This window comes from Enhydra lutris, unplaced genomic scaffold (assembly GCF_002288905.1).
Source record: "Enhydra lutris kenyoni isolate GAN:26980312 unplaced genomic scaffold, ASM228890v2 scaffoldscaffold12, whole genome shotgun sequence".
NCBI lineage: Eukaryota > Metazoa > Chordata > Mammalia > Carnivora > Mustelidae > Enhydra > Enhydra lutris.
Window position 1 is genome coordinate 61931639 of NW_019154096.1, and position 15118 is coordinate 61946756.

General features: G+C 36.8%; 1 protein-coding gene across 3 annotated transcripts in view; it reads left to right on the forward strand.

Annotated features, from left to right (window-relative positions):
• Positions 1-15118, forward strand: part of LOC111144870 (SHOC2, leucine rich repeat scaffold protein) — a 91489-nt gene that overhangs the window by 31056 nt on the left and 45315 nt on the right. For all 3 annotated transcript variants that reach the window (XM_022499432.1, XM_022499433.1, XM_022499434.1), the window contains exon 2: positions 8767-9711. In XM_022499432.1, coding sequence (XP_022355140.1) covers positions 9009-9711 — 703 coding nt within the window. In that variant the 5' untranslated portion in view covers positions 8767-9008. The remainder of the gene's footprint in view (positions 1-8766; positions 9712-15118) is intronic.

A 15118-nucleotide genomic window follows, 5' to 3' on the forward strand; every position in this document is an offset into this window, starting at 1 on the left:
ACACAGGTGCCCCTTTACCATCCATTTCTTTTCCTTTATTTATTTATTTATTTTGAAGATTTTATTTGACAGAGAGAGAGAAAAAGAGGGAACACAAGCAGGGGGAGTGGAAGAGGGAGAAGCAGGCTCCCGACTGAGCAGGGAGCCTGAAGCGGGGCTTGATCCCAGGACCCTGGGATCATGACCTGAGCTGAAGGCAGGTGCTTAAAGACTGAGCTACTCAGGCACCTCTACCATCCATTTCTTTAGGACCACTCTTTTTCTTCAGATATGACTGCTTATAGTTCTGTCTCTTTGCCTGTGGCCTTCTGATAATTCTGCTGATTTTATATCTTTGTGCTTCACAAAATACTTGTTGTCCTAAAGAATGAAATTAGAGGCCCCCAGGTGGTGCAGTCAGTCTTAGTCTTGGTTTCAGTTCAGGTCATGATCTCAGGTTGTGACATTGAGCCCCCACATCGGGCTCTGCACTTAGTGTGCATTCTGCTTGAGTTTCTCTCTCTCTCTCTCTCCCTCTCTCTGTGTTCTCCCCAATGCATACTCGCTCGCTCTCTTTAAAAAAAAAAAAAATGTTGAAATTAAGATGTAAAACATTAAGTCTAAGATTAATACATTAATTCTAATACATTAATACATTAAGTCTAATGTATTTAAATGCCTGGGACTAATAAATCTCCTAGTCTTTGCTAAAGAACTCTGTTGTGGGGATGTATCTTTAAGCACTCAACCTGGCATCTTACAGCTCTGCCTTAGTCCTTCGTTCCTGCTTGTGCAGGGCCCCATGGTTAAAAATAAGAGCTTGGGGCATTCTCAGGTTTTTCCTGAGCATATATACAGCCTCGGGCATGCATACTGCCTTAAGTATGTACATGAGCGTCTAGTTTGAAAAAAACTTCTTACCTTTTTGAAAAATTATTTTTAATCTTTGTATAAAGTTTTTTAGAACTTAAATTTCCCTTGATCTGTTAGGTTTAGATTATCTGCTTTTATTGCCATATATTACCATTATTATGATGTCTTTCACATTTATGAAAAATAAAAAGATTTGGCTCTAGAAAAATCTTTTAATAACAATGCAGTCTTTTTAATGTATACGTGTTGTCAGTAAAGTATAAGTAGCTTCCTTTTGTGAGAAAGTCTGATGTAATTGTAGCTTGTTTGCTTAATTGAAAGGAGCAAGTTTTAGTTGACCTGTGAAATTAGACATCTGGGTGACCTTTTCAGGTGAGCTTAGAATTTTTTTCAGAGATTAAGAAAGCAAGGTATTTATTGGGCCCTTCTTCACCTACCTCCTCTTCTTTTTTTTTTTTCCCCCATCCACCTATTCTTAAATGTTTATCTTCCCCAAGGTACCAGTATCTTTTCATTTTATATGCTCTGTGATTTTCTCATTTCAGACCTTCAGGTGGCATAATTATGCTATTGATACCAACGCCATAAGCTTGTTTCTATTCTGGACCTTTCTGCTTTATTCCAAATCCTATTTCCTTTTTATCTTCTTTTCTCCCTCCTCCTCTTAAGATTTTATTTATTTGAGAGAAAGCAAGTAAGTGTACAAGTGGGGGGAGGAGGAGAGGGAGAGGGACAAGCAGACTCCTTCCTGAGCATGGAGCCCTACAAGACTCGATCCCAGCACCCTGAGATCATGTCCTGAGCCATCTAGGCGTCTCTCCAAATCCTATTTTCAAGTGTAGACTAGAATAGGATAACCTGGTGTTTTCATTGGAACCTCAATAGAAGCTTGTCCAAAATTTGACAGTTTTTCCCCTTTCTGGTTCCCTAACTTGAATAATCCATATTATATCTATCTAGTTGTTCAGACCAGCAGTTTGACATTATTCTGGATCTCTTCTCCTTAATCCCATTCATCTCCAACTACTTTGATTCTGTCTCTAAAATGTCTCTTGAATTATTCTTACTCAGTATTGTTAACATCAGTTTGTAATTTAAACCAGTGGTTCTTGGGCACCTGGGTGGCTCAGTTGTTAAGTGTCTGCCTTCAGCTCAGGTCATGATCCCAGGGTCCTGGGATCGAGCCCTGCATTGGGCTCCCTGCTCAACGGGAAGTCTGCTTCCTCCTCTCCCACTCCCCCTGCCTATATTCCCTCTCTCGCTGTGTCTCTCTCTGTCAAATAAATAAATAGATCTTTAAAAAATGAATGAATGAGTGAATGAACCAGTGGTTCTTTAAGTGCCTCAGACCTAATATCCCATATAACAAATTACTTTGTAAAACCCTTTTACTCTTCTGAAACAATTATTTACACTGAAACTATATAATACACTGGTTAGTTGAAAGGAAAAATAAGATACATATTTTGTTTGTCAATATGAAAATGCTCAGGCACAATACTAGAAAATGATGAAGACCAAGGCTTGTACATAATACCATCATAATGGTTGCAAATGCAGACTTACATAAGTGTGTTATGTTGGTGACTCAGATGCCAAGATCTGTATGGGTGTCAGTGATTGTCAGAGTCATGAATAAAAAAAATAATAATAATAATTCTTGAAGTACAATCTAAACAAACTATCTTGCCCTTCTAGAATGTGGATGTTGTTTATATTTCCTAAAAAGTGCAAAAATAATTGGACTTCATATGTAAAATGGAGCTAGGTTCTAGGGGTGCCTGGCTTCCTCAGTTGGTAGAGCATGTAACTCTTGATCTTTGTGGTCATGAGTTTGAGCCCCACTTTGGGCATAGAGATTACTTAAGAAAATGGTATTAGGGTCTAAGTTCAGAATTATAAATAGATATTTCAACTAGTTATATATCCAATGATCATTTAAAGATTGTGCAGCATGCAGGGATGGTTCTTCATGCCTCCATCCCCTGTCCATTAAATGCCAGCACCACTTCCCTAAACATTGAGACAACCTAAAAATGAGCCAGAAATTCCAAAATACTCTCAGGAAAAGTGGTTGAGGGGAGCCTGGGTGGCTCAGTTGGTTAAGCATCTGACTCTTGATTTCAGCTCAGGTCATGATCTCATGGGTCAAGGGATCAAGCCCTGCACCTTGGGGTCTGCCCTCAGTGGGGAGTCTGCTGCTTACCTCCCTCTCCCTCCCATGCTGCCCCCTCCCTGCCCCCCAGGCTCGATCTCTCTGACTTTCTCAAATAAATCTTTAAAAAAGAAAAATGTGGTTGAGTTTACCATTATCATGTTTTATATGGCTTTATTGCATGGTTTCTAAATTTGGTCCTGCATTGGAATCACCTGGAAAACTCTTTGAACATATAGATTGCTGTTTCTTACCCTAGATACTTACTTTGGTAGGTTTCTTGGGTTTAGGATTTCTAGGCTTCCCAAGTGATTCTTCTAGAACATGTCTAGCACTGATTTGAGAGCATTTGAGAATCAGTCATTAAAGTTTGTAGTAGCCCTCTAAGTAGATTTTGTCTTACTTTTGAATCCCTGATCTTTTAAAATCATGTGGAACAGTATCAGATAAGTTTTCAAAAATAGTTCCATGATATGCTCTCTTCTTTGGGAATCCTTTAATCACTCTTCATATTTACTCTAAGCAGCCCCTGAAAGTACCCTTCTGGAATATTAGGGTTTGAAATTGTGGTGCTGCAGAGTAAAGTCCAAATTACTAAATTTGAATACTTAAGCTTTCAAAATTAGACAGTCTGGATTTCCAACCTTATTTTGGGCCTGAACTCCAACGTAGAAAAACTGTTTGTTGTTCCTGGGTCTGGATAATTTTCTCATGCCATTTCCTGTGTACACAGTATCTACCCATCCCCACAGAATGAATTTGTGAACCTCTTTTCAACTTTGAAGATTCAGTTGTAGTCTCATCACAGTCTTCTTTCTGCCCCTCCTTCATCACTGTGCTCTCACATTACCTTTCCCAAAGTTTATAACTTGTCTGTTTCCCTCTCTTTGTAACATCACTGAAGGCAAAGATTTTTTGTTTGATTGGCTTTTCTAGCCCCAGATAACTATAGTACCTGACTCATAGGTGCTTGGTGAATGAGTGGGTGATTGAAAGGATGATGGGTTTGTATTAGATGATCTCATAGGTTTTTCTAGTTTCAGTATTGATGATATGAATATGATTGGTAATTTCTTTTACCAAGAAAGTATGTGTATAGTTTACCTTTTTAATTCTTATTTATGTACTATGTAGCTTTTAATCTAAAATAAGACATGAATATTTTTTATCATCGTGGCTATATAGGTCAACTATATTGGCATAATACTGAAGTAAATAATATTAGATATAACGGATCATATAATAATATTTACGTGGCAGGTACTGACGGTTGATTTGTACACAGTGTATTGAAAGAATATAATCAGTTGTAATTTTATAGGTCTACTTTGACATGGTGAGAGTTTATTCTTGTTAATAGAGTACCAAACTGTTTTAAAAATTGGAAAACTTTTACAATCCCACCAGCAGTGAGTTAGAATTCCAGTTGTTCCACATTCTTATTAATACTTGGTATAATCAGGGTACCATATTTTTTTGATTTTGCTTCCTACCACTCTAGCCCATCTTTTGTCCTCAGGAAGAAACCTTTTATACCTTATCTGTAAATTTTGTGGTTGCCTAGGATCAGGGTCTTTGTTACAGATGACCTGAGTCTAGCCCTGAACTCATCACCCCCCTTTTTGTATTGTTCATGCTGATCATGGTCTTATGGGCTATCAATATGCTGATAACTTCCACATGGTTTTATCTCAAACCTCTTAGCTCTAGGATTCTCTTCCTCAACCCCTCTGTCCACATAGAATGTATCACCAAGTTTGTTAATTTTTCCTACTAAAGATTTCTTGAATGTACCCACTTTATCTGTTGTATAATATTTTAGTGTAAGATCAAGTCTCACCTAGTTGCTGTAATAGTCTCCTAATTCGTTTCCTGCTTTTACTCTTTTCCTCGAAATCCATTCACTGTAAAATATTGTGAGAGAGATTAAAAACATACCACATTGCTCTCTTAAAACCGTTGAATGGTGTAGAAGATCTGTGCTCATTATGGCTACAGAATCCTGCATAATCTTGTTTTAACTTCAGTCTGATCTCCTATCAGTGAAATGGCTTCCATTTCACTCCTGTCTCATGATGTTCTTGCATATCTCAGCCTTTACATCTTATTTTCTTTTTATGGAATGCTTTTTTTTTTTTTTAAGATTTTATTTATTTATTTGACAGACAGAGATCACAAGTAGGCAGAGAGGCAGGCAGAGAGAGAGGAGGAAGCAGGCTCCCCGCAGAGCAGAGAGCCCGATGCAGGGCTCAGTCGCAGGACCCTGAGATCATGACCTGAGCTGGAGGCTGAGGCTTAACCCACTGAGCCACCCAGTGCCCCGGTTTTTAAGAAATCTATTGGCTAGTTTATTTCCAAGAAACATGAAGGATTACTGCCAATACTTTTTTTCTTCTCCAAAAAAATCTAGTGGTGTCACCTGATTCAGATCTGGATTAGATCAGAACTTAATTTGGGACTGTCAAGTCATTTGTTAGTTGTCTTAGACAACATATATTTTTTACTGGATATGAAAAATTTTTAGTTAATAGTCAAGCCTGGTTAGTTAATTCCTTTCAGTATGGTGATGTCGAAGTCCAAGTTCTGTTCTAACTAGTTATATTTTTATGAACAGTGCCTGAACTGTACACCAACAAATCTCAATAGGTACAAGAGTTAGAGGAGGAGTATCTGGGGTCAGTTCAAATCCATCACTACTGCAGGGAAACCATCAAACAGCTCAAATATCTCTAGGATGAACTTCAGATATATTATGGTATTTATATGTTATGGGAGGTCTTTTTTCCAACTTCAGTGGAAACTTGAAATTATTAGTAACTTGTTTTGTCATTAATGCAATTTCTTTCCTGACCCACTCCTTAATCCTCAATTTTCATTTTTATTTTATTTTTTTATGGAGCCATTTTTAACATTTGTAGTAGTATCATGTATGTAACATACAAATATTTATGTAGTTCTTTGGTTTTCATTTTATTTTCTTAAGTAATCTCTACATCCGTTGTGGGGCTTGAACTCATAACCCTGAGATCAAGAATGACATATAGTCATTCTGAGCCAGCCAGCCACCCCCTCCATATTCATTTTTAGAATAATATTTAAGAAATACAGTAGTAAATATACTCATGTTCAGATCTTCAGTGTTCAGATTTGGTTATATCCTCTATTTCCAAACTTGATAAGCATTTGCTGAAACATTTTTAAAAAAATTTTATTTATTTATTTGATGGACAGAGATCACAAGTAGGCAGAGAGGCAGGCAGAGATGGGGGCGGGGAATCGGGCTCCCTGCTGAGCAGAGAGCCTGATGTGATGCTGGGATCCCAGGACCCTGATGTGACCTGAACGGAAGGCAGAGGCTTAACCCCCTGAGCCACCAAGGTGCCTGAAACATTTCTTATTAAAACAGATGTTTCCTAGATTCCTCTTCCTGAAGATTCCAGTTCAGTAGTTTAGGATAGAGCCTGGGAGTTTATTTTTCTTAAACCAATATTCCAGGTTTATTTTATTTTATTTATTGAAGTTTGGGAAACATCAGAATAGGAGATCAAGGATTCCACCTTTTAAAATGCCAGTTGTGTGTTTAGAAAAGTGTTATTTTTTACTCATAAAAATGTTTTTGAATCTGATTATTAAGCAGAAGCATTAAAGTTTTGCTAGTAACATCTTTTTTATACCATCTGCGTCTCATTTGAAATTCGGTACATACATATCTTGCCAAATAGAAATTTGATTTTCAGAAACTTGGTATAAATGACCTTTCTTACATCTGAATTGATAAGTGATGTCTGTATTCCGTCATCTGTGTATATACTCCCATTATTCACTGTTGTATCATTTTAATAAATGTGCTTTCATTTTGGCTTAATAGTATCGCTTTTTCAATCAGTACCTCTGAAGGTTTCTTAGTTTTTCCCCATTGTAGCTCAAAAATCATTATTTTCTCTTTTTGAAGGGGTGGTGAATAGTGGGGAGATAGTAACTTTCCTGACGCACTAGCAAAAAATTGCATGTTTGTTTAACTGTAGAATCTTATAAGCTGGTAAGTTCAAACTCTAGTCTGGAATTTACAGATCATTAGTCTTCTATCCACCTTCTGTTATTACTGCACCCCTGAGATTTTGCTTCAGCAAAGTTCCACCTTTTCATTTTCCTATGGCAAACTAAGATCATTTGGTATTCTTGGCCTAAGTTACCCTTTCACTGTATCTACCTGGACTGATTTGCCACTTTGTCTTTACTTGCTTGTACTTTTGTACACAACCTTTCTCGGCCATTTTCACTGATGACAGTTTTCTCAAAAGAGCAATAGCATATGTCATTGTCTGAAGATTTACTATACTATCTTATGTTTAGTTATATGTGAATGTTTTGGCTATCTAATTAAACTGTAACCTTGTATAGGGTAAGGCTCACATCCTCTGTACAGAAATTCTTAGCATGACCCTGTGCACTTAGACTGTCAAATACCTTTGGTGGTTTCATAAAATTTTAGCTTTTTTTTTTAATCTCTTAAGCTGATCAGGTAGGATGTTAATCATTTTATCTTTAATCTTTAAGCCCTACTACCACATAAAGATCAGTTACTTATAAAATTAATAACAGAGCCACAGGATACAAACCATTTTAAATTTCAAAATGCTTAGGGAGGACTGACTCCTTCACAAACATTTTACTCATCTATTCAGCCTTTGTAGTTCCTTTTGGTCAGTCATTTTACCAGTTTTTTCTACTTTTTAGAACCCTTATCACCATTCAATTTCTAGTTTATAGACTTCATTGGAGATTGCTCTTTGTTACTGTTTCTCAAGGTGGTTCCCTAGGTCTACTTGCACTGCAATCACCTAGAATGCTTATTCAAGTACAGATTCTTTTTTTTTTTTTTAAAGATTTTATTTATTTATTTAACAGAGAGATACACAGGGAGAGAAGGAACATAAGCAGGGGGAGTGGTACAGGGAGAAGGCTACCAGTGCACTGATCAGGGAGCCCGATGTGGGGCTCTATTCCAGGATCCTGGGATCATGACCTGAGCCGAAGACAGGCATTTAATGACAGCGCCACCCAGTTGCCCCTAAAGTACAGATTCTTAATGTCCTTTTCCCTAAACTATTTGCTGTGCTCCATACATATTTCACTTTGCTATTTTGTTCTTTTTTGAGACTGCTCTTGAGTCTATCATTACACTCTCTCAAGTCTTTTCTGATTCCTAAAGCTGTCTGGCAATTAGTTGCAGATAGAGCAGTTTTAGTCTAGTGCTTAGGAACACAGGCTGTGGATATATACATTGGAATCTCAACTCTTGCTTTTCCAAGATCGCAGGGCTAGTTACTTAAAAGTATTTCTGTGCCTTGCTGTCCCTATTTAAAAAATAGGGACAAGAGTTGATCTTTTGGGCTGCTATATGTATTAAGTTAATATTTGTAAGTTTCTTACAGTAGTGCTTGTACATAGAAAGTATTCAACCATTAGCTGCTATTATGATTTCTTCCACTTTTCAGTTCTTACAAACTTAACAGTAACTTGTATACTTACCTTATGTCTGCCTCTTAGATTATAAAGTCATTGAAGATAGGGGCCTGCCTTAACTATTTTTATAGTTTTTCAATGGATTTTGCATAGTAGAAAGTGTTCAATAAATATTTACTACATCAAATCATAGGAAAATGGCCAAATATTCAGTAAGATTGTTTTTCAGAGCCCATTTACTTAATATAAATTATAATCGAAAGTAATTTAATTTTTTTTGTATTGTATTTCAGGAATTCTTATGAACCATTGACCATCACCATTTCACCAGTTGGAGCAAGTTACCAGAAATGGGCATAGTGCTTTTCGATCCAACATGTAACAGATGGCTGTTCCTCCACGGTGATTACTTCTTCACACCAACACCTTTTGTGATTGTCTAGGATCTTTGTCTCTTCATCTTCGAATTCCAGTTACTGTTGTTGGCAAATAAAACAAAGGAGTTCATGTAGTTTTTGCCCAAGCTTGAGTCACCATGAGTAGTAGTTTAGGAAAAGAAAAAGACTCTAAAGAGAAAGATCCCAAAGTGCCATCAGCCAAGGAAAGAGAAAAGGAGGCAAAAGCCTCTGGAGGTTTTGGGAAAGAGAGCAAAGAAAAAGAACCTAAGACCAAAGGGAAAGATGCCAAAGACGGAAAGAAGGACTCCAGTACTGCCCAGCCAGGGGTGGCTTTTTCAGTTGACAATACGATCAAACGGCCAAATCCAGCACCTGGGACTAGAAAAAAATCTAGCAATGCAGAGGTGATTAAAGAGCTCAACAAATGCCGGGAGGAGAACTCGATGCGTTTGGACTTATCCAAGAGGTCTATACACATGTTGCCGTCATCAGTCAAAGAGTTGACTCAGTTAACGGAACTTTATTTATATAGCAACAAATTGCAGTCCCTCCCAGCTGAGGTGGGCTGTCTAGTAAATCTCATGACACTGGCCCTAAATGAAAACTCACTTACCAGTTTGCCTGACTCTCTTGATAACTTGAAGAAGCTGCGGATGCTTGATTTACGGCATAATAAACTGAGAGAAATTCCTTCAGTGGTGTATAGGCTAGATTCTCTCACCACTCTTTACCTTCGCTTTAATCGTATAACTACTGTGGAAAAGGACATCAAAAATCTGTCAAAACTCAGCATGCTTAGCATTCGAGAGAACAAAATCAAACAACTACCTGCTGAAATTGGTAAGAGATCTTTGGCTACTACTGTTTGTGGTTATTTGTTATGCCAGATAATTGTTACGCCAGATAATATGTCAAGTGCTTTTCCATATCAAAATATCTGAAACTTGCCTAAAAACAGCTGGTTTCTAAATTTCTTCTTTATGTTTTACTTCAGTTATTTAATTTTAGCAATTCTGGTGTATGGTGTGAGCTTATTTTATAGATTTTTAAAAAAGTGAATTAGAATATAGATGTAGTTGGGCCTGTTTCACATAAACTTATTCTGCTTTCATTTTCCCTGGAGAAGAGGTGAATTTGTAGTAATAAAAAGATGTTTCCTGAATTTTTAACTTGTTACCACCTATTTTAAAAATATTTAAAAAGTATAGTAGATTCACTTAGGCTACATTTTCCAGTTTTCACTTTTCCTTCCTTATCTGAAAAATGTGTAAATTCACATGACTCTTCTGCCTAATTTACTACAAAAGATTGGCATATCAGAGCCATGTAAAAAAAAAAAAAAAGGCAAAAGAACGGTAATAGTATAAAAAATAGTAAATATATATGTAAAAAAGTCGGTAAAAATATTTTAATTTTTTAATTAGGGAGTATAGTAAGCATTGACTTAGTTCTGAGAAGTTGATAAAGGTATTTGTGGGCTCATTTTATAACATTAAAAAATTGACATAAAAGTTAATTATTTAACTTTCTAAGGAAGGTTTTCTTATGAAAGGCAGATATATGCTGAATAAAATAGGTGATTTAAAAATATTGTTGCTTGAGCATTGGGTGAGTGGGTGACAAAGGAAGCAAGGCACTGCAGCTTTGTAGAGAGAGACTTTTCTGTAGGTGTGTTTAAAAATTTATTTAGCTTTGAAAAAGATACGGTTTAAGTTTTAGGTATGGCATTTTTCTACATTTAACTCTCACCAGACACAAAATCCCAATTTAATTTTGGTTTCATTAAATGCATTTTCTAATCCATGATAGATTTTCCCAAGCAGTGAACTGTACTTTTTGAAAGTATGACTCGCTTATCAGGTATGAAAATATCTTAAGGAATCTGAAAGGAAATACTCCTTTTCATGTTTTCAGATAGAAGTGTGCTTGTTGATTGACTTTTGATTTCATACCAGATTCGGTTAAAATATCACCAATATAGGTGGTTCATTCTGAAATGGAATTACTAAAGAAAAAAGAAATGCTAAATTTTTATATAGAAATATCAAATGTTGTTATTTCCTGTTTTTCTTATTATTTTGTGTATTATGTTATCCTCCATCTGAATATGTTGGCTTTAATTCATGAGAGTCCTATTAAGAATGTCTTTCTGTAGAGATGTTACCAAATTACTTAGGAATTAAGAACATACATTTCTTATGTAAGAAATTATAGGGTTTTATTATTTTTAAAAAATTTTATTTATTTATTTGAGAGAGTGAGAGAATATGAGAGTAGGGAGGGTCAGAGGGAGAAGCAGACTGCCCACTGAGCAGGGAGCCTGATGTGGGACTCAATCCTGGGACTCTAGGATCATGACCTGCGCGGAAGGCGGTCACTCAGCCCATTGAGCCACCCAGGTGCCTCGAAATCACAGGATTTTAAATTTGCTTCAGTTTGTTCTTAGCATATAGATCAGCATTTTTATTTAAGTGAATGTATTTTTAAAAATTGGCAAATTTTATTTCATTAAATGGTTTGTGTCTGCCTAATATTTTGACCTTTATTCCTAAGTTTGTAATTTTAAAAATAACCTTTGAATTTGTTTAAGGACTACCCTCCCACAATTAGTGGCATTATTAAAGTTTGTGTTCTTGTAATTTTTGTATTTCTATAAGAATAGTAACTTCATAAATGTTATTTTATTCCAAGCAGGGCATCAGATAGAGAATAAACTGCTTTTAAAGATAAAAGTTAATATTTCATAAAAGGGGTTAAGATTTATAAGGTTTGGGGCGCCTGGGTGGCTCAGTGGGTTAAGCCTCTGCCTTCAGCTCAGGTCATGGTCTCAGAGTCCTGGGATGAGCCTGCTTCCCCCCCCTTCTCTCTGCCTGCCTACTTGTGATCTCTCTCTCTGTGAAATAAATAAACTTAGATGCATGAATTTGGGGCAGACATTGCAGAAGTCTGCATTATCTTTTCCCTGTAAAGGACAAGAGAATGTCCAGTAAAAACAACATAATTGTAATAATAATAGCTGCTGTTTTGAACACAGTATGTCATATGGTATACTTTGCATATTTTAACTCACTAAGTTCTTACAGAAACCCAATTAAATAGACACTTCTTCCTCCATTGTAATGAAGTAAGAACTGAAAATGTAGAGAGATTAGATAATTTACTAAAAGTTATGTAGCTGGGGGAGGGGGCACCTGGGTGGCTTAGTAGTTTAGTTTAAGTGTCTGCCCTTGGCTCAGGTCATGATCGCAGGGTCCCAGGATCGAGCCCTATATGAGCCCCTTCTGTCTCTGCCCTTCCCTCCTGCTCTGCTCTCTCTCGCTATTTCTTTATCTCTTTCAAATAAATAAAATCTTTTTAAAAAAGTCATGCAGCTAGGAAGTTAAGCGTCAGGATTTGAACCTAGGTCTTGCTACCCCCACTAGTCTAGAAGAGTGGGTCCCACTCCCATAGTTTATGACTTAGTAGTCTGGCAGGTTCAAGGGATATGTACTTCTAAAGAATAAGCTCTGTTACTGTATCTGTAGCTGCAGTTAAAAGCCATAGCATTAGTTTTTGGTTTTTTGTTTTTGGGTTTTTTTTGAGGGAGGAAGATGTTAGCAGCTTAATGAAGATATAATCCACATACCATACAGTTCATACATTTGAAGTGTACAGTTCAGTGGGTTTCAGCATATCCACAGTTGTGCAGCCATCACAATCTTAGAACATTTTTATCACTCTAAAAAGAAACTGTACACTTCAGCAGTTACCCCTCCTCTGTTTTCTTGAAACCCCTTAGCCCTAGGCAGACACTAGTTTACTTTTTTTTTTTTTTTTTTGAGATTTTATTTCTTTGACAGAGAGAGAGAGAGACAGTGGAAGAGGGAATACAAGCATACAAGCAGGGGGAGCAGGGGAGGGAGAAGCGGGCTTTCTGGGGAGCAGGGAGCCTGATGCACGACTTACTCCCAGGATGCTGGGATCTTGACCTGAGTGGGAGGAGCCAAAGGACCCACCCAGGTGCTCCTCATTCTTTCTTGCTGCTGAATAATACTCCATTCTGTGAATATACCACATTTTATTTACCCATTTGTCAGTTGAACATTTGGGTTGTTTCCATTTTTTGGCTGTTGCAAATAAAATTACTATGAACATGTGTCCCAAGTTTTTGTGTGGACATTTGTTTTCATTTCTCTTGGGTTATATACTTAAACATGGAATTACTGAGTCATACAGTAACTCTATATTTAAACTTTTGAGGAACTTCTAGACTGGTTTCCTAGGTCACTGCACCTTTTTATGTTCCCACCATAGTGTATAAGGGTTCTGGTTTCTCTACATCCTCAACATCATTGCTATCATCTTTTTTATTATAGTCATTCCATGAGTAAGAAGTGGTATTATGTGGTTTTGATTTGCAGTGTTTTGATGACTATAGATTTGTTTTTAATTTTTGACAGCTGTCTTTTATTATAAAGGAAAGACAAATAGTTTTTTTGTGGTGCAGATCTTGCTTTACTGCTTTTTTAAAAAAGAGTTATTTGAGAGAGAAATTACACAGGCAGGGGGAGGGGCAAAGGGAGAGGGAGAAGTGGACTCCCACTGAACAGGGAGCCCAATGCAGGACTCAATTCCAGGACCCTGGGATCATGGCCTGAGCCACACAGGTGCCCCAGTTTACTGCTTTTGTAATTACGAAAAATAAAATCCTGAGCCCCTTTGAGAATGTGTACAAATAAGAACCATGGGCAAAGATCAAGTAAACTGGAAATTTGACATTTTTTTACAGTGTTCTATACCTTTTTTTTTTTGATGGTGGGGAGTGGCAGAAGGAGAGGGAAAAAGAGGATCTTAAGTGTGGGGCTTGCTATCACAACCCTGAGATCATGACCTGAGCTGAAATCAAGAGTCAGATGCTTAATTGACTGATCCACCCAGGTGCCCCAAAAGTGTCATATACCTTTACTGTAGTTTGACTTACTGCTGCAACCCATAGTAGGAATTTATGATTCAAAATATATGCTAATTATTTTGCTAAACTTCTATGTATTAGATTCGCATTATTATAGATATATATTAGATTTATAGTATGCAGATTAAATGCTTATAGTCATATGAGTACACCATTTTCAGTCATGCCATCTAGCAATATATTTGAGGAATATGAGAAATTAGAAGTTCTTGAAATATAGCCTACTATTTAGTTTAAATAAAATATTTGGAATTTAGCCACTACACAAGCTGCGTTGCTTTCTATAACTATAACTTTCTGTAACTATATTAAAATCAAAACATCTATCTGTCTCAGCATTAATGGCATTTTTATTAATGCTGTGTGATTTCATACCAGTGTTAACATATTCACATGGGTGAACACTGGCAGAAAACAGTAAAAGAATACTAAACGGACAGTAAATGTAATCCTATGAAGAGCCAGAGATAATACACCAGAGTAGCCAAGAAAACTCTTCATTTAGTAATACTTACCTTTCTTTGTGTGTGATAAGGCATGGACACATAAAGTAAATGTCCTGTCTTTTTGTGTTAAGTAGTAGGTGGGACTTTTAGTGGTTGCTTTCTTTTACAGATCAGTGCTCCATCCTTCTTCCCTTACTTTCTTTTACCATTTGTAATCCTTAAAGAGACCCTTCACTGTGTACCAAGACAGTCAAGAAGTTGTGTTTTGAGAGGGAAAACAGGAAATAATCACTCCCTCTCGCTGTAACCTGTACTGTACTGGTTCTCTTGAGTATTAAAGATAAGCTTTTGTAAATTTTTTTTTTTTGGGGGGCCCCTGGGTAGATTAGAGTTAAGGTCATCAGATAGTTTGAATAATTAGGGAATTCCGGAAAATGAAGTTTTAAAGGATTTTATTCTTTTAGGGAAGGAAATGGTTGCTCTTTGAAATCAGAAGACACTCCATCTTTATCTCTTTGGAATATTCCTAGTTTTCCTTCATTGAATTATGGGCTAGTATAGGATTTCTTTATTTTTTTAATTTTTTATTTATTTTTATTTTTTAGTTGTTTTTTTAATTTAACGATTTTATTTATTTATTTGACAGAGAGAAAGAGACACAGCGAGAGAGGGAACACAAACAAGGGAGTGGGAGAGGGAGAACCAGGCTTCCCGCTGAACAGGGAGCCTGATCCCAGGCTCTATCCTAGGACCTGAGCTGAAGGCTGTCGCTTAACTAACTGGGCCACCCAGGCGCCCCTAGGATTTCTTTATTTAAACATGAACCCTTTTTTATTCTTTATAAAAATAG